This window comes from Apium graveolens, chromosome 9 (assembly GCF_009905375.1).
Source record: "Apium graveolens cultivar Ventura chromosome 9, ASM990537v1, whole genome shotgun sequence".
NCBI lineage: Eukaryota > Viridiplantae > Streptophyta > Magnoliopsida > Apiales > Apiaceae > Apium > Apium graveolens.
Window position 1 is genome coordinate 277791617 of NC_133655.1, and position 27792 is coordinate 277819408.

At 34.5% G+C, this 27792-nt stretch overlaps 6 protein-coding genes across 8 annotated transcripts; 5 read left to right on the top strand and 1 right to left on the bottom strand.

Moving 5' to 3' along the window:
- Positions 1-467: 467 nt before the first annotated feature.
- LOC141686985 (equilibrative nucleotide transporter 3-like) lies at positions 468-4266 on the top strand. Its single transcript, XM_074492106.1, has 10 exons — positions 468-597; positions 867-907; positions 1028-1132; positions 1727-1882; positions 1992-2135; positions 2284-2389; positions 2946-3121; positions 3203-3360; positions 3623-3881; positions 3971-4266. Exons 2-10 carry the CDS (start codon positions 872-874, stop codon positions 4082-4084), a joined length of 1254 nt encoding a protein of 417 aa, XP_074348207.1. The 5' UTR covers positions 468-597; positions 867-871; the 3' UTR covers positions 4085-4266.
- A 1759-nt stretch (positions 4267-6025) lies between these two features.
- Positions 6026-7837, top strand: LOC141683039 (protein EXORDIUM-like 7). Its single transcript, XM_074487727.1, has 2 exons — positions 6026-7174; positions 7425-7837. The coding sequence occupies exon 1, from the start codon at positions 6194-6196 to the stop codon at positions 7172-7174; it is 981 nt and encodes a 326-aa protein (XP_074343828.1). The 5' UTR covers positions 6026-6193; the 3' UTR covers positions 7425-7837.
- A 1086-nt stretch (positions 7838-8923) lies between these two features.
- LOC141687050 (uncharacterized) lies at positions 8924-13195 on the top strand. Its single transcript, XM_074492194.1, has 8 exons — positions 8924-9112; positions 9876-10063; positions 10167-10399; positions 10729-10978; positions 11165-11310; positions 11613-11818; positions 11915-12039; positions 12486-13195. Coding segments are annotated over exons 1-8 (1734 nt in total). The 5' UTR covers positions 8924-9110; the 3' UTR covers positions 13070-13195.
- A 1183-nt stretch (positions 13196-14378) lies between these two features.
- Positions 14379-16878, top strand: LOC141682753 (glycine cleavage system H protein 2, mitochondrial-like). The gene is made up of 3 exons (XM_074487450.1): positions 14379-14514; positions 15420-15679; positions 16533-16878. Exons 1-3 carry the CDS (start codon positions 14439-14441, stop codon positions 16659-16661), a joined length of 465 nt encoding a protein of 154 aa, XP_074343551.1. The 5' UTR covers positions 14379-14438; the 3' UTR covers positions 16662-16878.
- Positions 16879-17876: 998 nt separating this feature from the next.
- Positions 17877-24816, top strand: LOC141682930 (chaperonin 60 subunit alpha 2, chloroplastic-like). 3 transcript variants are annotated; one of them, XR_012560011.1, is made up of 10 exons: positions 17882-18094; positions 18331-18499; positions 20082-20203; positions 20288-20495; positions 20590-20735; positions 21156-21462; positions 21694-21944; positions 22640-22840; positions 23477-23922; positions 24280-24816. XR_012560011.1 is itself a non-coding variant. In XM_074487618.1 (9 exons), the coding sequence occupies exons 1-9, from the start codon at positions 18041-18043 to the stop codon at positions 23762-23764; spliced, it is 1746 nt and encodes a 581-aa protein (XP_074343719.1). In that variant the 5' UTR covers positions 17882-18040; the 3' UTR covers positions 23765-24208. The 3 variants fall into 3 exon arrangements, 2 of the variants coding, with proteins under 2 accessions (XP_074343720.1, XP_074343719.1); XM_074487618.1 differs by lacking the exon at positions 24280-24816 and having other exon boundaries at positions 23477-24208; XM_074487619.1 differs by lacking the exons at positions 23477-23922; positions 24280-24816 and having other exon boundaries at positions 17877-18094; positions 21694-21924; positions 22640-22792.
- LOC141682931 (immune-associated nucleotide-binding protein 9-like) lies at positions 24471-26380 on the bottom strand. Its single transcript, XM_074487620.1, has 5 exons — positions 26152-26380; positions 25788-26065; positions 25306-25470; positions 25166-25228; positions 24471-24773 (listed from the first exon to the last, which is right to left on the bottom strand). Exons 1-5 carry the CDS (start codon positions 26378-26380, stop codon positions 24471-24473), a joined length of 1038 nt encoding a protein of 345 aa, XP_074343721.1.
- Between the last annotated feature and the right edge of the window lie 1412 nt (positions 26381-27792).

The following is a 27792-nucleotide window of genomic DNA, read 5'->3' on the forward strand; positions in this document are numbered from 1 at the left end:
ACTTCTAAATCAATATTTTTCATCTGCATATTTTAATACTACTATAAAATATAGTTGTATAATTTATTTTTAAAATTTTCTTTTTCTGTATAAAAGTTTAAATATTATATTTTTATTTAAAAGAAAAAATATTTAAAATTAAAATTATTTAAAAAACCATGTTTTACGGGAATTTTAAAATTCATGTCGATCGCCCGTCCCCCGAGATAAAAAATCTGGGACAGAGGGAGTATATCTGTAAAATATTTATTATATACAACTGCCAGTATTTTCTTCGTATAATAAATTAAGCTAAAAAAGAATAAATTTACTTTTTATGGCAATGTATATCCGTTAAACCAATGTTTTTCTTTTTTCCTTTTCCTTTTTCGTTTATTCACCTAAAAATAACAACAATAATAATATGTATCAAGAATACATCTACTAGGATTAAAAAAAAAGTGCTAGGTTATGCTAGGTATAAACACAAAGCATTCAAGTAGAAGTAGCAGCGTGCATTATATCACTTGCCTCTGAGAGTAATCTCTACCTATCATCTCAGCACAGAGATTTTCCAGATATATCACACGGTTACACGTTCATTTTTTATTATACAAGGTAATGCGCGCATTAGATTTTTTTGCTAGTTAAACACAATCACGCACAAACCCTCCTCCTACTCGTAAAAGGAGCGAGGAAGATACAGTGCAAATATTTTGTACATGAATTTAGTGTTTTATGTGTTACTTATAGCTTAATTTGCAGAGTGTTTTTAGGGATTATGTAAAGCGTTTATGCATGTCACTGTAGGTATATAGTTATTTTTTTATTTTATTAGACTTACGTTATTAATATTATTAATAGAATATTAATTGCCTTCATTGTAGCAGCCATGAAAACTTCCGGTGAAGCTCCGGTCAGGCTTGAGGTTTGTGAATTCTAAAGTTAATTTTTTTTCCAGGAATTTGAATCTTAGAGATTTTATTTATTGTATCAATTAATTTCTGTTTTCTTTACGAAGAGATTGATTTTTGTATTGATACTTCAGGGGACAGTTCTTGCAACTCTTGCATGTTGGTTCCTTGGACTTGGAACACTAGTTTCATGGAATAGTATGTTGACCATAGGCGATTACTACTATGAATTATTTCCTGTAAGTAACATTTTTTTGTTAGTAATGACTTTGTCGTTGTGAATTGCCCTTAGTACAATATCCGGAACATGGGACTTCTTTCATTTAAGAAAGTTTATCCTCTTAATTGTCCTAAAAAATGACAAAATTTTAATGTCTCCTACTATATGTCTGACCATATATGTTTAAGCAACTTATCAATTGCTTTGAAGAAACTTCAAAATTCGGATGTTAAGCAGTTTGTTCCATTATTAGAAACCCCGGAAAGTTTCACCATGAACAAGAGATGTTAGCAAATGAATTCCTTGATGCATTTTGATCCTCGTTGGGATATTCATATTTGGTATTATGTTTCGATCATCAATTGATAGTGTTTGATAAAAAAAATGTATTTAAAGAAAATTGTATTTTAGTTTTAGGGGGTAGATTATTTCAGGGATTTATGTAGATTTGTGTATTTCACTGTTTACATATCAATGAAAAAGCCAGCACAAGCTCTGTGCAAAAATGTGTTTATTCTTATTTCTTTAACACTCGTATGCATTTATTATATTTTCTTTTGCAATTAGGTTTTGCAAGATATTTGTTTGACGAATGTTACATTTTATATTGAAGGATTACCATCCATCAAGGGTACTCACACTCGTCTATCAACCATTTGCAATAGGAACGATGGCGATACTTGCTTATAACGAGTCAAAGATCGATACTAGGAAGCGTAATATAGCTGGATACATCCTCTTCTGTTTGAGTACTTTTGCACTTATTGCGGTAAGTATTTCTCTCCTGAAACATGGATAATCCAACTCTATATACTAAAAAATGTTAATTTTTTGTAAACCAACTAATTAGAGAAAATTACATATTGATGTTGTTGTAGTTGGACTTAGCTACATCAGGGAAAGGGGGTATTGGAAATTATATTGGTATATGTGCCTTTGTTGGTGCTTTTGGAGTTGCAGATGCTCATGTCCAAGGTGGAATGGTAGGAGACCTAGCTTTCATGCGCCCCGAGTTTATCCAGGTGATCACGTTTGTTATTGAGGATTTGCTTTAGAAGTTTGTCTTAGTTGCAAGATATAAATTTCGTCTATTAATGAGTTTGTTTTCACTGAAAAATAGATAAAAGTCAAATTGGTATATTCATGAATTCAGTTTCATCAATCTTGCAGTCATACTTTGGTGGTTTGGCTGCATCAGGGGCTCTTACCTCTGGTTTGAGGCTTATAACAAAAGCAGCATATGAAAATTCAGAAAATGGTCTTCGAAAGGGAACGAGTATGTTCACATTTTACAATTGAAGCTTTGAGTTGCTGAGCACTTGACTATTTGATCTCAATTCCATTTTCAACCTGGAGATGCCTTCATTTTGCTCTGTAGTCTCAGTTTATAGTTAAATGTACATGATGCTTATATGTTAATACGCTTCCTTACCAAGACCAATGGGTCAAAAAATGATATCATGTTTTTTTCTAGGTTTTCCGACAATAGTTAAATATTTACACACCTTGCCTCCACTAGGATTCAGAACCTCCACCTGATATTACCAAGGGAAGATAGGTGTTTTTCACCTACAATGCTAAACATCAACATGTATGTGATCCTTATATGTTTATACTGTCTTTAAATATGCCATAGAATTGGACTGGCACAGATGATGGTATATACAGTTTGACATAAGTGGTCTATTGACACAGTTAATGCTGATTGTTGTTCTTTAAAGATCTTAAAGATTACGTTATTGTTAGTTTTATAACTGAATACATATATAGAAGCAATGCAATTTTTTGTCTGACGTAGGCTGACCAAAAGAATTTGTTTGATTGTTTTGCAGTGTTGTTTCTTGCTATATCTACATTCTTGGAATTTCTCTGCATATTTCTGTATGCATTTGTTTTCCCTAAGCTACCGGTAGTTAAGTACTATCGCTCGAAAGCAGCATCCGAAGGATCGAAAACTGTTACATGTGATCTTGCAGCTGCTGGCATCCAGAAACAAGAAATTCAAGAAGTACATAATATTATTAATCATTGTATTACAGATAGTTTCTATCGAAAATAAGATTCTAATTTGGAGCTTTTGATTTTGCAGGCTGACGATGATGCTAATCCCCAGAGGCTAACCACCAAAAAATTGTTCTATCAAAACATTGATTACTTACTGGACATGACTCTGATATATTTCCTAACCTTGTCAATTTTCCCGGGGTTCTTGTATGAAAACACTGGTGAACATCAGTTAGGTTCTTGGTAAGTGTAATACTTTATACGGCTAGTTATTATGTCAAATTAAATTGCACAAAAGAAGTCACATATCTTTACTTTAAAGCATAATCATATTAATCTGATTCAGTTTTTGTTCACAACCCATGATAATGTTTATCTTACACTGTTCAGAGGTTTATTTGTCGGTTAATCAGTGAAGCTTATCATCAATAACTGGATTCCTTGGATAAAATAATTTTCTCAAAATTTTCTCAAAACTTCCTAATTTCTCAGTACTGCTTTTCAGGTATCCACTTGTTCTGATAGCAATGTACAACGTGCTGGATCTAGTTGGTAGATATGTTCCTCTGATAGAATTTATCAAGTTGGAATCTCGAAAAGGCCTCATGATTGCGATATTATCCCGTTTCTTACTCATACCTGTATTTTATTTCACTGCTAAATATGGTGATCAGGGGTGGATGATACTACTTGTTTCTTTCTTGGGATTAACCAATGGTTACCTAACTGTCTGTGTCATGACTGTAGCTCCTAAAGGATACAAGGTGTGTAAACCAGACAATTGCTTGAAGTGTAACGAACATGAGTTTTTTTTTTTAATTTTAAGTTTTAGTAACGAAGTTTTCACTTTCAGGGTCCGGAGCAAAATGCATTAGGAAATCTTCTTGTTCTATTCCTTCTGGGCGGTATATTTGCAGGTGCTGCTCTGGACTGGTTGTGGCTAATTGGAAGCACGACTGAATTTTAAAGAGATAACCGCGAATTAGCTAAAACCAATATGGGCAATTATTCATCACAAAGCTATAAGCAGCTATTGTATATCAGCAACCTATTGTTTATTTTAGCTGTTTTCATTTCTTTTGTAAATTAGCAGTTAGAGATTTAGATTGAGAAACTAAGTGACAAATAAAGATGCTGAAATGTTTTACCTTTCCAAATTGCACAGTAGAAGTTTCTTAACTTTTTTATGGATGAGTATGGTTGAGCTGACCATGATGTAATCTGAGATAAGTATTACATTCGACCTGTAAAACGAAATAACATAGAAGAAATAATGAAGAAGCAACAGATGCCATAAGACTCAGCATCTACAATGAATTTCAAGAGTTTATGTGCAAGTCCTAATTCAATCATCTCAACATTATATTGCAGAATCTTCAAAAAAACCGAGTATTTAGAATTGTCAATGGCGTGTTCTGTGTGGACAAACCAGTCCGGTGATGCTGGAATTGGTCACATTAGTTTTGTAAACCAGCCTGGGGATGGTTGTAGAATGGTGTGCATTTACTAGTAACGTCTGCTGACGCGAGTCCAGGATTTTTGTAGATAAGTTTGTGGTTTTCATTATTTCACATTTCCGGTTATTGTTGGTGCCACAGTGCCTTATGCATGGGTTGGTTATACTGGCACTCAATGCCCTGGCTTATGTGCTTATCCTTTTGCAAGGCCTAAGTACTCAGGTAGGAACATTTTCGATGGTGGGTGCCAAGAGCGGTGCCAACATCATGTCGCACTACGTGGCTTGGCACCTGAATACTTAAGCCACCACCTAGTACAGGAAATGGTGCCAACAATATCTTGAGGAGGCTTATTTTCCAAGTAAAATAGAACATGCAAAGCCAGCCAAAAAATCTATTGGGAAGGAGTAAAATCCAAAATTTATATGTAGTTGATATAACAAGCCATATTTTGAGTCTACCTTTTTTCTATTATAGTTAAAAATGAAAAATGAAAAATAAAAAGGTAGACACATTCCTTGAAAGATGGTGAAGATTGAAGATGCTTGCCTGCTAGCTTGCACCGCACATGAGGCTTCTAACTTTACATGATTGAAAATCTTTTCCTCAACAATAATTACACAATATCATTTGACTAATGACCCCATAAAAGTTAACTTCATAGTTCATACCACAAGTACGAGATCAACAATTTTTGTTTTTATCTCGAAATTATATGTAAAAAATTTCAACAAAAAGGGGCCTGCAGCTGGTCAAAGTTTTTGAAACAGGGATAAAATTCTTCCAAAAGGGTGAAAAATATGAAAAAGGCATCACTAAATTAACCACACACATGGTTGGTTGCTTTAAGTTTATGGCTTTTTGCTAAGCACAGGGCATTAGGGTAATATTATCTCTAAATATCTAGTTTATTACACTATTACAAGATTTCCCTTTGATCAATCAAGATCTTACTGTAGACTGCAGTGTTGTATTACAAATGAAAAATTGCTGTTAAGCAGAGGATGTTTTGAATTTTAAAGAATGAATATGCTGCGGTATAGTTTTATAAAGACCATACTTAAACTCTCGACATCTTGTTATCAAGACGAACAATGCTTAATATCCGCATACATAAATGTCGATGCAAGGCTGAGAATTGGCAGACAGAGTACATACTGAGCATGATCCGTTAACTACTGAACACCCTTGAAAAAAATAAAGATTTTTAGCACAATATATAGGATTTCACTAACACAATCCCGTGTTCATGACTATTGACTATGTGCAACAAAAATATTTCTTTCATGATCCCAATGCTTTTACTAAAAGTTTTATACTGCTACACAGACACAAAGGTCATATCAGTATTATTAAACTTCATTAGAAGAAAGGAAAAGTGAAAGACTATGAGTCATGGCAATCAATCAGAAAGTAAACCATAATTAAGTTTTCTTTAATCATGATTTAACAAAGGTCTTTGTTTCCCACAATTCAGAATCCTATATTCTCATACCTTGTCAACTTTTTCTTTTACGGAGCAACTTACGAGCACCTCAACTAATACTGGAGAAGGCTAGCATTAACTTCTCGCTATATAACAAAGTTTGTGCAACTGTTACAACTTACCACACACAAGAATGCACAGATTTTCTTTGCTTCTGCTCTCTTTTTTCTGTTTTGCTTCTTTAGCTCTTTCATGGAACTACCGACAATTTGAAGAACCCGAAAATTATGAAGGCTCTTCTGATCTTGTCAACCTTCAGTATCATATGGGTCCAGTTCTTGCATATCCTATAAATCTGTACATTATTTGGTATGGGAATTGGAACCCAAGTCATCGAGCTACGATAAAAGACTTCATATATTCATTATCTTCTACTGCACCTTCTCCTTCTGTCTCCGATTGGTGGCAAACTGTTCGCCTTTACACTGATCAAACCAACTCTAACATCACAGCAAACATCAAACTCTCTGGTGAATTTCACGACACGTATTACTCACATGGCAGGTATCTAAGACGTCTAACAATGCAATCTATTATCAAGCATGCTGCATTGCCCTTAAATTATCAGAATGGTGTGTATTTAGTGCTAACGTCTGCTGATGTTCAAGTCCAGGATTTTTGTAGGGAGGTCTGTGGTTTTCACTATTTCACATTTGCGGTTATTGTTGGTGCCACAGTGCCTTATGCATGGGTTGGTTATAGTGGCACTCAGTGCCCTGGCTTATGTGCTTACCCTTTTGCATGGCCTAAGTATTCGGGTAAGCCACCGCCTAGTACAGGAAATGGTGCCAACAATATCATGAGGGCGCCAAATGGCGATCCTGGTGTGGATGGAATGATTAGTGTGATTGCACATGAGCTGGCAGAGATGTCAAGTAATCCTCTAGTGAATGCATGGTATGCTGGGGAAGATCCAAGTGCGCCTACTGAGATAGCGGATCTGTGTGTCGGTGTGTTTGGATCAGGTGCAGGTGGAGGGTTTGTGGGAGAAGTGTACAAGGACTCGTGGGGAGACGGGTATAATGTGAATGGAGTGAAAGGAAGGAAGTTCCTTGTTCAGTGGGTTTGGGATCCTGTTAAGAGAAGATGTTTTGGACCTAATGCTATGGATTAGGTAGCAAAAGTTATGCTTATTTGTTTTGTTTTGTGAATGTTGAATTTAATTTGGGTGCTTCACTTTGGGTAATGTTGATATTCCAACGCTAGGTATCTTAAATATTCTTATGTATTAAAAAAAACAATAGGCTCAAATATAATGTTCACTTCGTCTCTACTTCCTGATTGTCGGTGGAATATATACTGGGTATGTTTGGTTTGATTTCTTATATAATGATCAATCCAAGTAATTACGAGGCATTTTTCAGATATTTTCCTTGAAGAAGCGGTGATTAAGTATCTTCACTTTATCAGAGGCTGTTGTGAGTGCTGGAAAGGGAAGAAAAGTGAAGACATAGCCCAAGAGGAACTGACAAAAATTAGGCATCAGTGCATCAAAAATTAACAAGACTTTGTGTCTACTTTGTATACTGTTTTGTTTCTTCTGGTGTGCCTTGAGGAGTTTTCTCTCCATCTTTCTTACAGAAGTTATTCATTTTACCCTACTTACTACTTTTATCGATACAAGAATAAAGATCGAGTCGCATTAGTATATTTCTGTGATACCAAAATTACTTTTTCTTTTCTGATCTGTAAACGATATATATGTAGAAAACCGAGGTGGAAGGGAAGGATTGAAATGTAAACTGAGGTCAATTATAGAGAGTGCAGAAGCAGCTGTATTGCTAAAAAAACCTGTGGAATAAGAAATGCACAATCTTTATAAGACTGCAGGAGTTCAGCTAATGTTGAACCTGAGGAAAAAAAGAAGCAGCAAATGATTATCACGCACAAATCCACAAGATAACTTAAAAATTCTGATCATTTGCAGCTGCACAATATATAAATGAAGGTAGATCTTCAGTTTTGAAGCTGAAACAGTTTCCGATTAGGGAACAGCCTAAGAACATCTTACTCAAGGTTTAGCTCATTTGCTAGGAAAGCAAGACAACTAACATTTGCTAGTATGTAGTATCAAGTCTAATACTACCATCAGATCGATGTATTTTCTCCATCTCCAAAATTTGCAGAGTGCAATGCAGAAATAGTCTTTCCCTTTAAAGCTCTGCAACCTGATTTTCCTTTCGAGATAATTAAATCCAGTACCAACTTGATAGTTTGTCTCTGCATTTCCTCCTCGCAGGCCTATGGAACCTCCTATGGATGTAGCCAAATCAGACCACCACAACCTCCTCTCCTCTTACTTTCTTCAATATAGGCGCGACCCCTAAGTCCTCACAGAAGATAACATTCGGTGTTCTGTCTGAGCCGATAGATAATACACTAAAGGCAAGGCTTAACTTTGCAGAATCTATTTGCAGAACATAAAATGGTCATACTTAACTGTGGAAAATCTAACACATGGCCGAGAAAGGAAGTTTACATTTTACACAAACACGTCAAAATACATTGTGTGTCCAGACAGAACAAAGGATTACCATGTAAAGATTTGAACAGAGAAGCTCTTAGTGAAGGAGAAAAAGAAAATGTACAAACTTTTGGGCTTTGGCCTACTTCAAGAAATTACTGTTGTTACCTAAAAGTTACTCCTATAAAAAATATCCATAAATTACATAATAATAAATAATCTATAAATTTAAGCTACCAAAACTATAAATATAAAGAAGTGTTCAGAAAAAATAAACATTTATATAAAAAAAAATACTAAAAATAAGGGAAAATATTAATAGAACAATGTTCCCGCAAATCTTTTATTATGTGAATATAAAGGCTTACAAAATATGGCTGAGGGTTAACTGTTGTGGATATCATTTTGTTCTTATTCAACCTTAAAAACAGCAATACCAGTGTACTAAACTACTAATACATACACATTCAAACACAGATGTTTATACATGTGTAATAGATAACATTTCACACTGGAAGCAGATTCTTGAAGTTTTTAACTTGAATAACACATACTCCATCTGGCAGCACAAAGCAAGGCCTTATCTATGTACACACTCTTATCTTTATACCTACTGCACACTTGTTTCAGTTCAAGTTCTTGCAAATTTGCAAGAACTTATGAATAGCACTTTGGTCCCTGTTTATTACATGTTTTGAATTCTTCCAATTCATTGGTTTTCTTAACTTTCATTTCAGTTTGGCCCATGTATATTTACAATTTACATAACTTGTAATGTTGACAATGTTTTGGCATTGTAAATTCCAGCATATATTTGTAATTGGTGTTATGGTGCATAACACATCTATTAAGCATGTTAATAACACTTAATTGATGTCCTGTTACATATTTGTGTTTAGGCTTTAAAGATTATTTTTACATGTTTGCTTCATTGCCATATTTGTGTTTAGGCTTTAAAGATTATTTTTACATGTTTGCTTCATTGCTTCTTGGGTTCTTGTACTTGTGTGCATGGAGTTCAAGTTGATTTCCTCTTTATTATTTATGTGGCCAATGTTTACTTATGGTGGTTAAGGAGCCGAGTAGTTTCAACTTCGATTTATTCAGGCAGGCTGTAATCTGAAATAACAATTTTACTGCTTTCTTCGAGTTAACAGGATATGTTTTCAGAATCTATTTTTCATGGCCCGGGCTTCTTCCAGTTCATTAAGTTTCGATTCTTAGACGTATTTAGCATCAGCATTCCTAGAATCCAGCATTATTTCAGTGTGATGTACAACAAACTTGGTTAGTGCCTGAATTTCATAAAGATCTATTAATCTGACTGTTTGCTGTATTTTGTTTTGGTTAGGTTGATTTCCAGATGTGCAGCAATTTATGTTGTCACCAGGGTGAACTCTTCTAAGAATGGTTGTATTTGCAGAGCAAATAATCCAACTGAGCAGCCTACTGAAAAGAAGTATAGACGTGACAGTCTTTTCATTGATAAAGATGGAAAGTTAACACACTATAACCATAAAAATGTGTCACGAAAAAAAGGTAGAAACGATATTTAACACCTGCAGTTCCATGGAAATGTGAATATTCACATTCTGTTTCTTCCTGATTTTCTTCAGTAACTGTTGTAAATAATCAAAATTAGGTGGTTCTTTAAGAGGAAAAGGATGGAAATATGGATCTGGTTTTGTCGATGGTATATTCCCAGTGTTGAGCCCGGTTGCTCAGCAGATGCTGAACTTCTTGAAGAGAGAAACAAATAAAGATAGGATCTGGGCTGCCCTTGACACGCTTCCTCCCACGAATACCACTTGGGATGACATAATCAGTGTAGCTGTTCAACTTCGTATGAGCAAAAAGTGGGAGTCTATCATATTGGTGAGGATCTCATAGTCACAATTCATTTGCATCACTTTCTTCCACTTTCCCTGAATAAACTTATCTTCCTTCTTCTCGGTGAGGCTTGTCTGGATACTAATGTATTACAAGTATTACAACTGGTAGAGTCCTTGATTGCTTTTCACTATTAGGAATGTTAGGGTACAGAAACCAAATCCATTTAAAGGGCAGACTCATGTATGTAAGTTGACTGCTAAAATATAAAAAATTCAAAGTCTGCAACAAGCTTATCGTGATATCCATGCACTTTGCGTCACAGTCTCATTTCTGACTCAGTTCAATGACTGTTAATCTAAACATATTTCCAGATGTGTGAGTGGATATTGTACAAGAGTTCTTTCCGGCCTGATATCATCTGCTACAATTTGCTTATAGATGCTTATGGGCAAAAGTCACAATATAAGAAGGCAGAATCCCTATATTTAGGACTTCTTGAAGCAAGATGTATCCCTACTGAAGATACTTATGCCCTCCTTATAAGGGCTTACTGCACATCTGGACTACAAGAGAGAGCTGAAGCAGTCTGTATCGAGATGAGGAAAAATGGCCTTCCCCCAAGTATGTTCCTATCTAATCCTTTAGGCCATTGCTTGCGACAACTTTATCAAGCATATGGAGTCATTAATATATCATGTCATTATCCCAATACATGTTCAAACATATTATGTAGCCCAACTTTAAAAGGCTTACAGGAAAAACTGGTTCTAATGATGCACCAAAATTTAACTTATTGTGATGTTGCAGATACAATCGTGTACAATGCCTATATCAATGGGCTGATCAGAGGAAGAAACACGTCAAAAGCAATAGAGATTTTTCAAAGGATGAAGAATGAGCAGTGCCAGCCATCTACCGACACATATACAATGTTGATTAACTTGTATGGAAAGGTGTGTCTTCTTATGAGACCTAATCCAAATAGCTGTTTCTTGTTGTGAATTAAACTCATCAGCTAATGGAACTCGAATAACCTTCTGAAACTTCAGCACGGATGATATATAAGTAGAATATCAACCATTATGGTTCTGTCACATGTTTAAAATGTCTATTCGGACCATAATGTATTTCTCAAGAATATATGTTGCTACCATTTTAAATTTCAAAATATTACTTAGGTCTACGAAGAAATAGAAAACTACAACTGTGATCGATTTTGCCCTTATTTGTTCATTCATTACTTGTTTACTTTTAGGCAAATAAGTCCTACATGGCCTTGAAGATTTTTCACGAAATGAAAAGTCAGAAGTGTACGCCTGATATCTGCACATACACTGCTCTAGTGAATGCATTTGCTAGGGATGGACTTTGTGAAAAAGCAGAGGAAATATTCGAGCAGCTACAGGAAGCTGGGTACGAACCCGATGTTTATGCTTATAATGCCCTCATGGAAGCTTACAGGTTATTATCAAAATCAGATATGACTTCTCTTGCTTGATCAAGTTCTTCAGTCGAGCAGAATTACCCTCAGCACTGCTTAATGTTTACTTCCAACAGTCGTGCGGGCTTTCCTTATGGCGCAGCAGAAGTATTCTCTCTGATGCAGCACATGGGGTGTGAACCAGACCGCGCTTCATACAATATCATGATGGATGCATATGGAAGAGCTGGTCTCCATGAAGGTAAGAACTAAGGACTAAAGTAAAAAAAATAATTTGTATCAAGTTGTGCAAAAATCAATAATTTCATACTATGGGCCAGAAACTGAAATTATGAAAAACTATATTTGGTTTTGCGAATGCAAACATTAAATCCCTAGTTGCAGAGTGGTAAACTGATTTCAAAACATCAGTGAACAAAAATCCCTTTTCGGTCTTTCCACATTTTCATCTGCGGTGCTCTATCAGAGAGCATCAGGCTAATGTTATGCTAGAGAGCTTCTGTAGTTTAATGTTCAAAAATTTAGAATAGATTTACATAGTTGAATGCCCCCAGAAGATAAATTCTGGGAACAGACCGAGTTGAAATAGAAAAAGACAGCATTTAGCATCATCTTTGCAGCTTTTTCCGACCAATTTCCATACATTGGCCTATTCTTCTCCCTAGTAATTTTTTCTCTGTGTTTCAGATGCAAAATCTGTTTTTGATGAAATGAAGAGGCTAGGAATGACACCGACAATGAAGTCCCACATGCTTCTGTTATCAGCCTACTCGAAAGTTGGCAACGTACCCAAATGTGAAGACATTGTGAACCAGATGCATAAATCTGGTGTGGAGCCAGATACATTTGTTCTCAATAGTATGCTAAACCTGTACGGCCATGCAGGCCAGTTTGAAAAGATGGAAGAAGTCTTGAACGCCATGGAAAACGGACCATATGCAACAGATATCAGCACATTCAACATTCTGATCAACATATATGGTAGGGCTGGATTTTTCGACAAAATGGAGGAGATTTTCCAATCACTTCCTGCCAGAAACTTAAAACCAGATGTAAAGACGTGGACATCGCGCCTTGGAGCATACTCTAGGAAGAAACAATACATGAAATGCTTAGAAATATTCGAGGAAATGATTACGGAGGGATGTTATCCAGATGGAGGAACTGCTAAAGTACTTCTTTCAGCTTGTTCAAGCGAGGAGCAGATTGCACAAGTTACTGCTATAATTAGAACAATGCACAAGGACATGAAGATCGCCTCGCCAGCTTGAGCCACACCATTGATACGGCCTCCAAAATCTAACTTGTTAGACAAGTGAAATGTAAAGTACAGGTTGCTCAAAATTTTCAGCTAACATGGTCTGGTGACTAATGAAAGGTTACTGGCATGTTATACACCACTGCATTAGGGGAACATCAATTTTGATTTCTAAGTATGTGACTGTTTTAACATACAAATGAAGATTAGCACGAGAACATTACATACACAAAACCAAAAATAAGATTATCAGGGTCGAACGACTTTTTAAAATCCGGGATTGTATCGGATTTTTTTTTGTGTTTCAGACTGAATTTTCATGAAAAAGGAGGTTACTTTAAGACTCTACTTGGATTGCTGTTAAAAATTGCTGTGCTGTTAGAAAAAGTACCGCTGAAAAAAGTGCTGTTGTAAAAATCAGACGGCTGTTTGATAATTTTTTTTGATATGTGTATGTTTTGATGAAAAAATGAAAAATAATGATGCTTTTGGTAAAGTTTGATGGTGAAATAGTACCGTTTCCCGCAACGATAAGCAGATTTTTCTAAAAGTACGGGGGACTTATTTTCTCTAATAGCGGCTATATAACCAAAATCACTTTTCCCAAAAACAGTTTTTAAATTTTATCAAACAGTTTTTAACTGTTTTTCAGTAAAAAACTGATGTTCCTGCCATTATTTTTCAGTAAATTTAAAATTAATTTTTCAGTAAATTTAAAATTATTTAAAATTATTTTTCAGGAAATTTAAATTTTTTCAGTAAATTATTTATCAAATAATTTTTCAGTAAATTTAAAATTATTTTTTTGTACAAGTCATAAGTTTCATGTTTAAACGTATTTTCACTATCATTTCTTAAAAAGTGTTTGTAAAAATCGGTAATCGAACTTAATTAGTTGAACTATTGATTTATAATTAATTGGAGTAATAATCGTATTTTAATATTACTTAATATATTAATATGAAAATATTAGTTATTTACCGACGCATATAAGTTTGAGAAATTGACTAAATTATTCATGTTTACATGAATATGATATTTTAATTTTAACAAATTTATATATACACCAACAAAAAACAATTTATAACGATTAATCGGATTCAAAATCGACTCGCGGGGTACCTTGCAGAAGATTAGCTAGGGATTAATTGTTAAAATAAGAGTTTTTTTAGAATGTTGTTCGCAACTAAAATTTAATATATTTCCTGATTGAAAAAATTAGAATATTTAGTTGCAAGCCTTCTTTCCCAAATAATATTTTAAAAAATATAAGTTTGAAAAGAAAAATCTTTTATAATTCTCAAGTAGTTTCTGCTGGCTGCTATACATATAAAAGAAAAGCAGCGTAAGGGCTGGTTTGGTTTTGGTGGGCGAATAAAAAAATGGCATTGAGAATGTGGGCATCAAAATCTGCTACCTTTCTCAAGATCTCATCTTTCAGCAGACCCTTTGCTACTGGTATCATTCCTAATCAACCCTTCTTTTTCTTGATCTTTATGTTCATTTTCTTGAATACTGTTGAAATCTTAAAAAAAAAAAAAATTTGTTTATGTGTAGGCTTGATCTGTGAATCTTTCTTGTAAAGATTTGATCTTTTTAATTGGGTTGTGCTTGTTTTTGTCAATTAGTAATACAATGATTGATGGGTTGTTTAGGTTTTTGTATTCTTGATTGTGGTAGTAGGGTGGTGGGATTTTGTGTGTTGTAATATTCTGTGATTCTAGCTTACATGTCAGTGTATAATGTGTGTATAGGTGTTTGTTTCGGGTGCAAATTATTTAAGTCGATAAATTGTTATCGGTGTTGCTGAAAAGAGTGATTTTGATATAGTCTGGTGATTGAAACTTGAAAGTACTATGAGGGGTGAATTGTGGTTGGTTTGCAGGGTAGAAATGGTTTGCATTGTAGCATATTCTATGTGTATGTGCGCGCGAGTGTGATTGAGTATTAGTGTTGATAGATGAATTACGCGTCTGCTTGAGACTTTACGTTATTTTTGGTTGTGATTTTTTCCTCAATTTAAATTCGTAGTTTTTTTTTGTTGGGTAGTTAATTTTATTAGCTTGTCTATTATGTAAGTCTTAAAGATTGTATTATAGTTGATGTAGTGAAGTTCATTTAAACATTATTTTGATACAAATACATTATAGTTGTAGAATAGAATTGTCCTGGCCAAGTTAAGTATATATTGCAGGTTTTTCAGATTATTTAATTGAATGCTCCTAGTTTTAGTTCTATTTCGAATTAACACCTTTCTTCCGTGAAAAAAAGGTGGTTGTTTGGTGGTACCATGCTTCCTCGGTGTTCTCTGATATCCTCTCTATTTGATTGACAACACATGATTTACCTTTTACTACTCGCAGTCGTGAAAGATCTGAAGTATGCTGACTCACACGAATGGGCGAAGGTCGAAGGCAGTTCTGCTACTGTAGGCATCACTGACCACGCCCAAGATCATTTAGGGGATGTGGTGTATGTTGAATTACCCGAAGTTGGAACTGATGTTACACAGGGAAACAGCTTCGGTGCGGTTGAAAGTGTCAAGGCCACTAGCGACATCAATTCTCCTGTTTCTGGAAAGGTGGTTGAGGTTAATGAAGAGCTCAATGACTCTCCTGCTTTGGTGAGTCATCTGTAGCTAATACTTTTGTGATTCTTCTCATTGTTTACTCTTCTTATATGATTTTATTGATGATTATTGTATATACAAGTTGAGAAGAAGAGGACTGATCTGCAAACTCAAATTTAATTCAATGTTTCAATTCCCCTATATTTTGAGTAAAGTTTAGAAGTATCAAGCTTCGTCATTGAGGGCGGAGATGATTTGGCTGCAAATCTTTTATCTGCCTTTTTGGGGTATATATATCCGGCTTTGTATAATTTATATGTGTTAAGTTTGTTGCATGAATTGAAAATACACACATTCGTGCCTTCGACAAGATTCAACCCTCGACCTCATGTGTCCAAGAGGAGATGGGTAGGATAACTGCTAGGCCTTTTACCATAAGTTAAGTGTACACTAATTGTTATGTAGTTCAACCTATCTCTCTGTCTTCTTTAAATGCCATTCTAATATTAGTAGACATGTGCCAAATATATTTAACAGAGTTACTGTGAATGCTTAATGTCAAAAACAAATTGCTCTTTTAAAACATTGGATTGGAATGCTTGACTTAAGCTCCTTGGCGAAATTTGATAGCATGAACTTGCAGTTTACTTTTCTGTCTATAATTGGAAAAAACATCTAAAATGATCCAATCGTTGAAAATTTGTCAGACATCGAAGGCATAACTTGGTAAAAATGTGAACTAATAGATGCTAAGCTTTATGATCTGTTCGTAGTGTCTGTCCAACCTGCAGTACGGCATAAATGTTGAATGACTATACATACATTTTCAAAACTGAATACGATGTTTCCCTTCTTATTGTGTGTTTCCTACTCATCTCATAGAAGTTAAACTGTATTTTTTCTTTAGGTTAACAGCAGTCCATACGAAAAAGGATGGATTATAAAGGTTCAATTGAGCAACAATGATGAAGTGAAATCTTTAATGGATTCAGACAGTTACTCGAAGTTCTGTGATGAAGAAGATGCAAAGCACTAGTGACCACGCGGTTAACAAAAGAGACTCGTCCTCAAAATGATGTTGCACAGTCATGCTCGAATAGAAGTTGGAAGAATGCGTTTTTCGATTTGTTTTCTTGATTAATTTTAGTTGCATTTCCTCTTCTTTGAGCAAATGTGTTACTGTTGGTTTTTTGTCTCTAAAGAATATTAGTCATGGTTTTGCAATCTACTTGGAACCAATTTCACAGTGCAGAGATCTCATCTCATCATATCATAGAGGAAAGTGGGACAAATGTGGCTATGTGTTCTTAATTCTGTTCCCAAACAACTTAACACGTCATATTTATATTTTGATTGGTAATTTTTCGAAAAATAACAAGAAAAATAACAAAATATTTATAGAGAGAATTGTATTTTGCATCTCTTACCTTTAACCCAAATTCAATATTGTATACCTGTTTTCAAAAATTGCAGTTTACAACCCCTAAATTTCAATTTGTATGCAAAATGCACCCTTTTGACACTTACAACTAAAACAATCAGGGATAAAATAGGAATTTTAATATAAATTATAAATAAAGTTAGTAGTTTTAATTTGAAAAAAGCTAAAAATATTTATAATAATGAATTCTCCCCTTTAAATATACACTAAAATAATAATAACGTCAAATAATTAAAAAAAGTGATCCAAGGAATTATATTAAAATTTAATATATAATTAAAATTGTTGTTTAAATTTGTATTGTAAAAATTAATTTTAGTGAAATTATAAAATTTTGAAACTAACGCCATGTAATTAAAAACTGAAATTAAAATTACTAGTATGACTCCAAAATTTAAAAATATAAAATATATATAAAATTCAATTATTAATACAATTTAAAACATATAAAATATATTTTAATTAATTTTCAAGCTGAAATTCCTATTTTGCCCTTGCCCAATAAAGGAAATTAGGCAAAACAGATGTTAATTGTATCTGGTTTTAAAGAGAGGAATGCAAACTGTAATATTTTAAAATAGGTATATAATATTAAATTTGGGTCAAAGTTAAGGGAAATAAAATACAATTCTCTCGTATTTATAGGAAAAGAAAAATTTAAGAACTCTTACATTAGGTGTTAATTGCTTTAACATTCCTCAATTTTTTTAAAAAAACCTAAAAGATAGTTCAACGAAAACTACAAGTTCAATTTAAAAGTGGTCCAAATTAACAAGAACATGAAAAATGTACAGAACTCATCTCAGACAGATTAAACATTGGGAAATTATAAAAAAAAATAAACTAAAATAATATAAGAACTGGGCAATGGCACAACTGAGTCGACTCGGAAGTGCCCAACTCGGTCAATCTGAAACAAACTAAAACCCCTTCAAAACCTCCCTCAAAAACATAGCATTTCAGTTAATTGGAAAATGTCCATTTCCTTCTCTTCCTCCCTCTTCTTCCCTCCTAAAGCTGCCATCTTTGTATGTAATAATCTCTCTCTCTCTCTCTCTCTCTCTCTCTCTCTCTCTCTCTCCCCCTCCCTCTCCCTCTCCCTCTCTCTCTCCCTCCCTCCCTCTCTCTCTCTCGCTCTCTCTCTCTCTCTCTCCCCCTCTCTCTCCCCCTCTCTCTCTCTCTCCCACACACACACAGCGTTTATTATATCTATTTTTGTGCTAAAGTTGTCTCCTTTTTGTTGTTTAATTCAACTTTACTCTAGAATTTGAGTGAAAGAAGAAGTGGGCTATGGAGAAACAAAGAAAAGTTGAGAAGGTGTGTAATAAGAGCAGGCCCCAAAAGGGTTTCATTTGATAAAGAATGCAGAAATGGGCTATTAGCTGGAATTAATAAACTTGCTGATGCTGTTTCTGTCACTATTGGCCCTAAAGGTACCCTCTTTTTAGCTTCTTGATTTTTTTCATTTCACTAATTCTCGATTTTTCTTCGTAATTCAGTTACAATTCTGACCTCATTATGTATGTGTAATTTAACCTCAATGGCCTAATTAGTGTGTAAGTAAGTGTGTGTGTGTGTATGTGTATTTGGACTTACATTTTAAAGAATCAGTGTATTATTGTTTTCGAAATTGTGACCTTTTGCGGGGAATGTTTATGTTAATAGATACATTGAATGATTAGAGCGGGTAATAAGCAAGTGAGCAACTAGTTGTGCTGCTAGCCCTTTTTGGATGACAAAGCTAATCATCCTAAAGATACGTTATAGAGAGAGGCATGCCCTTGGTATTCGTTTTTTGGTATATTGTGTGCTAACTTGTTTTGTAATGGCGGGGATAATAAATATTTTAGAACTAATTATTAGAGGGAAGTTTCAATGTCTCGGTACTTGTTACCCGGAAGTTATAGAATGGAATTTATGAAGCAAAAACATTCTTATCATCTGTTTTATCACAGTGTTGTGTTGAACAAATACCATCTTTTTGGGCTCATGTAAAATCGCAGTTTAGTGATGCTTGCATCAGAGCATCTCCAACACCACTAGGTATTTAGCTCTTCAAATAAATGTATAGTATTGAGTAGGAATATTAAAATACCTTGAAATGTGTTTGCATTCCAATGGAGAATTCTATTGCACTCTGTATTTTATTATTTAATTATGAAAATAAGAATTTTACTCTTTCAAGTTACTGTTTCAATAAAATTTAATGAAGTTCATTTACAATATTTTGTATTTTGATGTGATATATTTCATGAAATAGAAAATATTTGTCAATCATATAATTTTAGCTGCAGTATTCTTTCAAACAAATAGGCAATGCATCAAACAGGTCACTTGCAATTTCAGCATACACACATATATTATCCATACGTATATTCTTTTTAATCAGATTAGCCAAGAAAGAAACATACTTGGTAGGGAATAACATGCAAAGAAAATGATACGAAAGTGAAATACAAATTCTTGTTCAGTGGGTAAAAGAGCTGAGGAAAGTGAAGCTCGTAAAGTCAATACCGAGCTACGTCCTCCTGTTGGACCAGCTGCCTGGCCATTTCCCTCGCCAGATTCGCAAAAAATGAAAGTTAGCTAGCCTTTTGGAGATACTCTCAGGGTTAACCTGGCCCTTGTCATGGCATTGCAATCATGTGAAAGTATTATCTTCTCATGGGAATTCTCTCTAAAATGGGTCATGTTGTAGGAGTACATGACCTTGCTAGTTGTTGTACTAGGCTTGTGTTTAAGCACTTGGATTTGTACAAATTTTCTTTTGCCAGTCACTAAAAAAATATAAATCTGGGTGAAAATATATACAAAAAAGGAAAAGCTATTTTGGATTCTCACTTCGCTTAATATTCTGTACACCAGAAACATGAAGAGGGCTTATGGTAAACGAAGCCTGATTTCTCTCGTTGTAGATCGTAAATCACTGTCACAGATGCATCATGTTGCATTGAGTTTTGAATTACTAAATCTGTTTGTAAACTAACGTAATTGTTTTGACACTGAGCTGTGCAGGACGTAATGTTGTTCTTTCAGAATCAGGAAATCTTAAAGTTATTAATGATGGTGTTACAATAGCAAAAGCCATAGAGCTTCCGGATGCAATCGAAAATGCTGGAGTTTCGCTGATCCAAGAGGTCATTCTAGCAAGTCAAACAACTAACTTCGTTGAGTAACAGTTTTTCTACTTGGTCTATAATTTTTTATATTCTATTTTTCAGGTTGCAACTAAGACAAATGATTCAGCTGGAGATGGCACTACGACTGCAATCATATTAGCTCGAGAAATAATTAAATCTGGGTTAGTAGCTGTTGCTTTTGGGGCAAATCCTGTTTCCATGAAGAATGGAATGGAGAAGACTGTAAAAGAGCTGGTCAAAATTTTAAAGGAGAAAAGTTTACCCATAACAGGATCGGACGACATTAAAGGTGTTAAAAAGTGTGCGTGTGTGTGTGTGTAATCAATTACCTTGCAATCATGGTAAAATAGATCAGACATATTTTTTCATTTCCTGTATATCAGCGATAGCTTCAATTTCGGCTGGAAATGATGAATTTATCGGTAACCTGATTGCTGAAACAATTAACAAGATTGGCCCTGATGGGATCATTTCCATTGAATCTTCATCATCATCGGAAACTTCTGTAGTAGTAGAAGAAGGAATGAAGGTAATATGTATACTCCTGCCTGTTCATTCTTTCAGGTATCATGGTCTTATTGACTTGCTGTGTCATCTCCATAATTATCTGAAGTAGAATATTAACATTTCAGTCTTGGAAACTATATTCCGTGATTCTCCTTCCAGATACAGATGAAGTAAAATTGAAACTTTAATATGCTTAAACTCAGCAACAAAAAATCATGTTTATTGAATTTAGCTCTAATACAAAAATGAAAATGTTTGTCTACTCCTAAACGAGCTTATGATACAATTTAGTCAAATACTATTGAAGCAACACACTTTCCCTAATTAGATTTATTATTGTATGCTATTTGTTTATTGTACATCTCATATTCATTAGAATACCACTTTCCCATCGTTTATCTTTAAAATTTTTAAACTTCTATTTTGCTTATCTTCCATACAGATTGACAAAGGCTATATGTCTCATCAGTTTATCACCAATCATGACAAGGCTATTGTCGAATTCGAAAATGCTAGAGTGCTAGTAACTGATCAAAAGATATCAACTGTCAAATCTATTGTTCCTCTGCTAGAAAAGACAACCCAACTAAGTGTTCCACTGCTTATTATAGCTGAGGACATTTCAACACAAGTGCTGGAAACACTAGTCATGAATAAAGTGCGAGGTTTACTTAATGTTGCTGTTGTTAAATGTCCAGGAATGGGAGAAGGAAAGAAAGCATTGTTGCAAGATATAGCTCTTATGACAGGTGACTATAAATGCACTGTTTTATTTTTATAAGTAAAACAACTCAGCAAGATTCCCTTATTCACCCTTACGATGTGTACGGTGTACCTGCTTACCTGCATGAATATCAATAAAAAAATAGTCTCTTATTGTGTATCCTTTATAGGTTGTCCGAGTATAGTATAATTCTTTTTAACCTGTGGCAAATACAAATGTGCCTTTATCCAAGTTCACATCATCGTATTTTCATCAGGAGCTGATTATCTTGCCGGGGATCTGGGCCTTAGTCTGGAGGGTGCAACCTCTGATCAGCTTGGTATTGCAAGGAAAATAACTATAACTAGTGACTTTACGACTATTGTTGCTGATCCTTCAACCAAAGCTGAGCTTCATGCTAGAATTTCTCAGATAAAGAAGGATCTTGCTGAATCAGATTCTAGTTATATGTCACGCAAGCTATCTGAAAGAATCGCAAAACTTTCCGGTGGGGTAGCTATCATTAAGGTTTGATGATACAAAAATACTGTGACCTTTTAGATCATTTTTCCGACTTTTAGAACAGCCAGTTGCCTAACATTGTTATTGCAAGTATCAACTGTGAACTCCAATAGGATCTTAGTTTTAAAGTGTACAGATGGTTTAGTAAAGTTATTCACATTAAAAGGTGTTATATGATGACTCAGAGTTATATCGTATTCTTTTCAAATTGAAATTCGTTTTGTTTTACTTCCCAGGAATGTGTGGAAATAATCTTACAAGTGTTCAGTTTTTAATGTTTTTTAAAAAGAAAGTTCGGTTGGGGATGTGCTTTTTTTGTTTGTCATATCTATGCTTGATGTTTAAGGTATTATAGCAGGTCAGTCTAGTAAGGAGGAAATATTTCAAAAAGCTTTGAATTGTGTTTCTTTGGTTGTGTTTGTCTGGTACGTGCCCCTTGTGTAATTTGTACTTTAGAGTTTCTTCCTGAGTAAATGAAGGATCACTTTACTGAAAGTGTTGATTAATACATTATATCTGTTGTGGTAGAGTTTCCTGATTACAACTAAAAAAATTCTTCAATGTTTTTGTATGACAATGTTGTAAGCTGGTGCTTATATATGTTTTATCAAGCTGGAAAATAAGTTGTAAAGGGGAAGCTACTATTTATTACTCAGGACAAGCTTAAATGCCTTTATAAAGCCATTTCTGTGTTTTTTTAGGTAGGAGCACATACTGAGATGGAACTGGAAGACCGAAAGCTTAGAATTGAGGATGCAAAAAGTGCAACTTTTGCTGCCATGGATGAAGGTATTGTACCAGGAGGTGGAGCTACCTATATCCATCTCTCAGAACATATTCCCAATATAAAAACCTTTTTGGTGGATCCAGATGAGAAAATAGGTGCTGACATTGTAGGGATGGTAAGACGTTATCTAGTAATTGATTTACTGTTTTCTATGGGATACATGACTTAGCAACAAGTAATTGATTTTGAATTTCACATCTTAGCATAAAAAAATGAGTGCTCTTTTTTAATAAGCATAAACACAAGGGGGGGGGGGTTGGTGCTATGCATTTTCATGCTTTTTAGATGTATTTTTTTATATAATAAAAAAATAGTTTCCTCTATTTTTTTGGTCAATATGCAGCTGATATCTGGCTCTGCCTTGGCTATTAGTATTTCCAAGTTAAAAGTCCTTCATGTCTACTTGGAGATAGAACTAAGATGAGGTCTCATAACAGTCTTTCCCGAGGGATACATGACTTTAACAAGGATGAAATATATATATCAAGGAGATCTCATGTTATATATCATAATTTTTATATATCTTTGTTCCTTTTTTTTCCGGAATATTTTATATTAGTTCTTGATATATTATGCTTGAAATACTGGGTCCAGTAACAAGTGCAAGCTGTCCTGTATGTAATTTTTTTGGAACTTTTATCTATGGGTAAATATCTAAATTCTGCTAGAAATTACAAAAAAAAAAAACTTAGTCTAAAAGAAGACCAACAAAATTCTGTATATAATGGTTTCTGCATGTTAAATATTTCAGGCACTTCTTGCACCTGCAAAATTAATAGCAGCTAATGCAGGAGTTGATGGAGATATAGTTGTGGATAATATAAGGGCTTCGAAATGGCAAACAGGTTACAATGCAATGAATAATAGATATGAAGATCTACTTGCTGTTGGAGTAGTGGATCCTTGTCGGGTTTCAAGGTGTGCACTTCAAAATGCTGTCTCCGTTGCTGGTATAATTTTAACCACTCAAGCTGTACTAGTGGAGAAGATAAAGACGCCAAAACCACCCATTCCTCTTGTTCCTGGAATAACTCCTTAAAAAAATTGTCAAAGAATCAGAAAAGTAGAAACTCTAGCGGGTAATGTGTACAGTAGAGATACATATGAGTATACTTCATTTCGTTACTTGGCGGATGCGTAGAGATACATACGAGTAGACTTCATTTTGCTGTTTGTCGGATGCCTAAAACTAGCAAGGTATGACATAGACGACGCTGTTAGCTATTTTATCCGATTTCATGAATCGTTAGCGAGTGAAGTCCTTCTCTACATGGATGAAAAGGTACTAATTCTGTTGTAGATTAGAGGTCAAAGGGAGTACAGTACTTCAATCCCAAGCACTTGTGGGAGTTGTTTGATGTTCTTTTGTTCTCCACAGTTAGGTACAACAAATATTTATACATGTGATTTTGGAAAAGCTGTGAACATGTTGACACCTGATCCCTGGGCATTAATACACCAAGCAACCACAGAAATTATTTTATGCTGGTTTCTTCTGGTTTATGCAAGTTATACACTATCTTTTTTTAATTCTAGCTATAAACTATATTGCAGTGTATTGCTAGCACAAAATTGGCTGATCCAAAAGCTCCAATGAAGGGCGTATTCACATCGGAATAAAAGCTCCAATTCTCTAATCATCCATATGATCAAAGCATTTTGATAAAACAAGGCCACAAGTACAGAAAGAAGTTGCAACTTGCAGAAAATGTTCACTACATATTAGAAAAATTATTTATAACCCATCATAGAATGGCACAATTCATCCTTCCAGCTTGCTCCCGGAGCTCCCGTTCTGCTCTCGCAAGATTTTCCCTCATCTTATGAATTTCATCGATTGATTTCTCTTGAGAAGAGTGCGCCATATTTTCTGCACTCAATCTTGCAGCTTTCTCTTCTACCAGCTGCTGCTCAAGTCTTGCCTTCTCTTCTGCCAGCTTATGCTCAAGCCTAGACTTCTCTTCAGCAAGCTTCTGCTCAAGGCTGGCCTTTTCTTCTACCAGCTGCTGCTCAAGCCTGGCTGTGTTCTCCCTGAACTTCGACTCAACCTGTGAAATATCAATTTTGCAATCATTTTTATTAGAGCTGACACCACATTTCTATATTTCTCATCTAAATTTTAGTGTTTTAAGTAGCATGGCTATGATCAAGTGTGTTTTGCACAAGGAATGAATTTTACGGGGGGCACCAGATAATCTGATAGGCACTTTAACAAAATTTTAAGTTTACAAGCTTGTGTTATAACTACCCAAAGATTTTTATATTTCCCAGTGTATCTTCCCAAATTCTACTTGTTGAAACTTATGATAAACACTAAACCTTCGTAAACAACCAAGTGAAATGTCTGTCAGATTTTGATAAAAATTTTATTGAACCCCATCCAAAATAATATGCGGAAGTAGCATCAGAAAAACAAAAATATTGAATGAATTAGTGATACCAGTTCAGTTATCCGCTTCATTAGCTGCTCCTCATTCTGGCCATCAAGCTCCGCAGTTCCTCTCTGCAGGGGCAATCGGTAATCACTTCTCATGTATGCTTAATATTGAGTAGTAACATACTTGCAATAAAAACTATTACCTTCAGTTCCACAAATAACTCATCAGTATAGGGTTTTCCATCATTCTTCGCTAGAACAAGATTCATAAGAGAGAGCAGCTCTTGAACCTGTTCATCCTTCTTACTCTGGGAATGTGTTCGGTTATTGAAGAGAACACACCTGTTTTCACATTGATTGAGAAGTTCCTGAAGCTCTCAAGAAAAAGTTATTATTCTTAGGAGACATGACATGCTAATCTCACCTAATCTTGAAAACATTGTCACTGCTTTTATTAACAGGCAGAAATAAGGTTATACAGGCCTTATGGTGGGAGATCAAAAAACAGAAGGGATGCAGAACTGTGTAAGTTAATTTACAAGCAAACAATAACAGATCTCAAATCCAACATACAAGCATCACTACAACAAAAGGTAACAAACAGAAACATGAAACGCAATTAAGAGATTACTGTAACAGGCAATCTACTAGGTGATCATAAAATTGACTGGCAGCATAAAAGTACCTTCAACGGCTTAGGACAATCACGCCCAAGATAATCTTCCAACCTTATCTCATGATATTCAAGTTCATCCCCACCAGTGAAAACAAGTATCATGTAGTCAGTCATTTTACTGCCAAATAAAGTCCTCAGGCTATTGAGGACCGCTTCTTCTCCTTCTGAGAAACGAGTCTTGACTGAGAGCACAAAAAGAACAGCATGTATGCCATCTTTGGCCATGCTGATACATTTACCAATTTCTTTGCAAGTGAATTCTGCTTTAGCTGAACAATCAAACAAACCTGCCAAAGGTCCTCTGTAAGATTTTTCATATCAAATTAAGCAGAAAAAAAGCAAGTCCGATTAGACAGCTAAAAAGAAACTGTACCAGGAGTGTCAATAACATTAAGAATCTGGCCGTCTTCTGATACAGCCGTACGCAGCTCACAAGTATGAGTAACGCCGGAGGACTTGGCCTCAGAAACAAATGCCTTCTTCTGCAAAATACTATTTCCTGTTGCACTTTTTCCATTTCCTGTACAACCAACCAAAACCAGAGTTCGAGGTTCACCAGAAGGAGAACCAATCACCCAATCTTCAACTGAACTTCCACCCATTGTAGAATTAAGTTACCTGCAAAAAAAGAAATTTAATGCAAGTTTCAGTTCTGATGGAAAAATTGTGGACACACTATTGTTAGAAATACTGTCTACGACATCACCCCTTTAACATTGTAGACACGTCTACCTTTCATGCATTAGCAAAATCTCTAGTAGTTACCGAAACTTTCCTATTACATAAAAAAAGATGTTAATTTGTACCCCTCAAGAGACATTATTATTCCATTACAAATGGTGCATGCATAATCAAATAATTGGTTCCCTTTTTGTACAGATATACTCTACTCTCCTGGTGACAAATTTACGAAATCGAAAGTGCTGAAGTGGTTAACAGATAATGCAAAAAAAAAAACATGATGAAGTGTACTAAATCAGGATCTAAACACATGCAAAGTCTATTAGTGATTCTACAACTAAACATACACACAGGTGTAGGGCTTAAGCCCACAAACAGATCTAAACATGAAGCATAGTAACTGGAAAAAAGCTGATCAAAATGATGCATGTATGTTATACCTTGGCAGTTGAACAGCTTTTCAACCCCCTCAAAGAGAAGATGTAAAGTTTACTTAGAAACAAGGTTGTAATGTGTAAATTATGAATGTAGGACAGTAGGAGTATATATAATATCGAGACAGAAGTTGTAGGGACGCAATCGTATCTGTGCACCCCGTAAGAAACCGTGGAGGAAATTAATAAACAAAAAGTTCTGGTATGATTAAAAAAAAATAAGGTTGAATCTAGATTTAATAATAATGGATAAAATAACTTATTAAATTAATGAACTCAACTATTTTTTTTAAAATTCCAACATGTTACTTTAAATATGTTTAACCGTGACATCTAAATTAAAATGAAAAACATTAAGTATTTTACGGCTAAACAAAAATAACCTATATTGCTTATAAAAAATTATATTGAATTTTATTTAACCTTTCAATTAAATACTCCCCATTTCAAAATATATGTACGTTTTAAAAAAAGTCACATGTATTAAAAAAAGTGAATATTAACAAAAGTTTTATTAATTACCTTACATGAATGTAATATTTGGATATGGTGAAAAAAAAGCTGTGGAAAAAATAGCCCTCAATGTCATTTTGAAAAAAATATCTCAAATATCACTTTAAAACGATTGTTCTGTTCTTTTTAATATATAAAACACAATTGTGCCTTGCTTTTTTTTAATGTCCAAATGCAACTTGAGAAGTTGTTTGAGTGGCTCAAAATGTGAGCTCAAGTTTCGTATTTGTTTTTTTATGCCAAAACATGATCGGAAGTTTTGTTTTTAAGGGCCGATTTTACATTTTTTTTTAATTTTTTCTTTACCTAAAATGCTATATAATAATATGTTTTTAAGTTTAAAACATTATTTTATGGGGTATTTTGTTCGTATTTTATTTACAAAT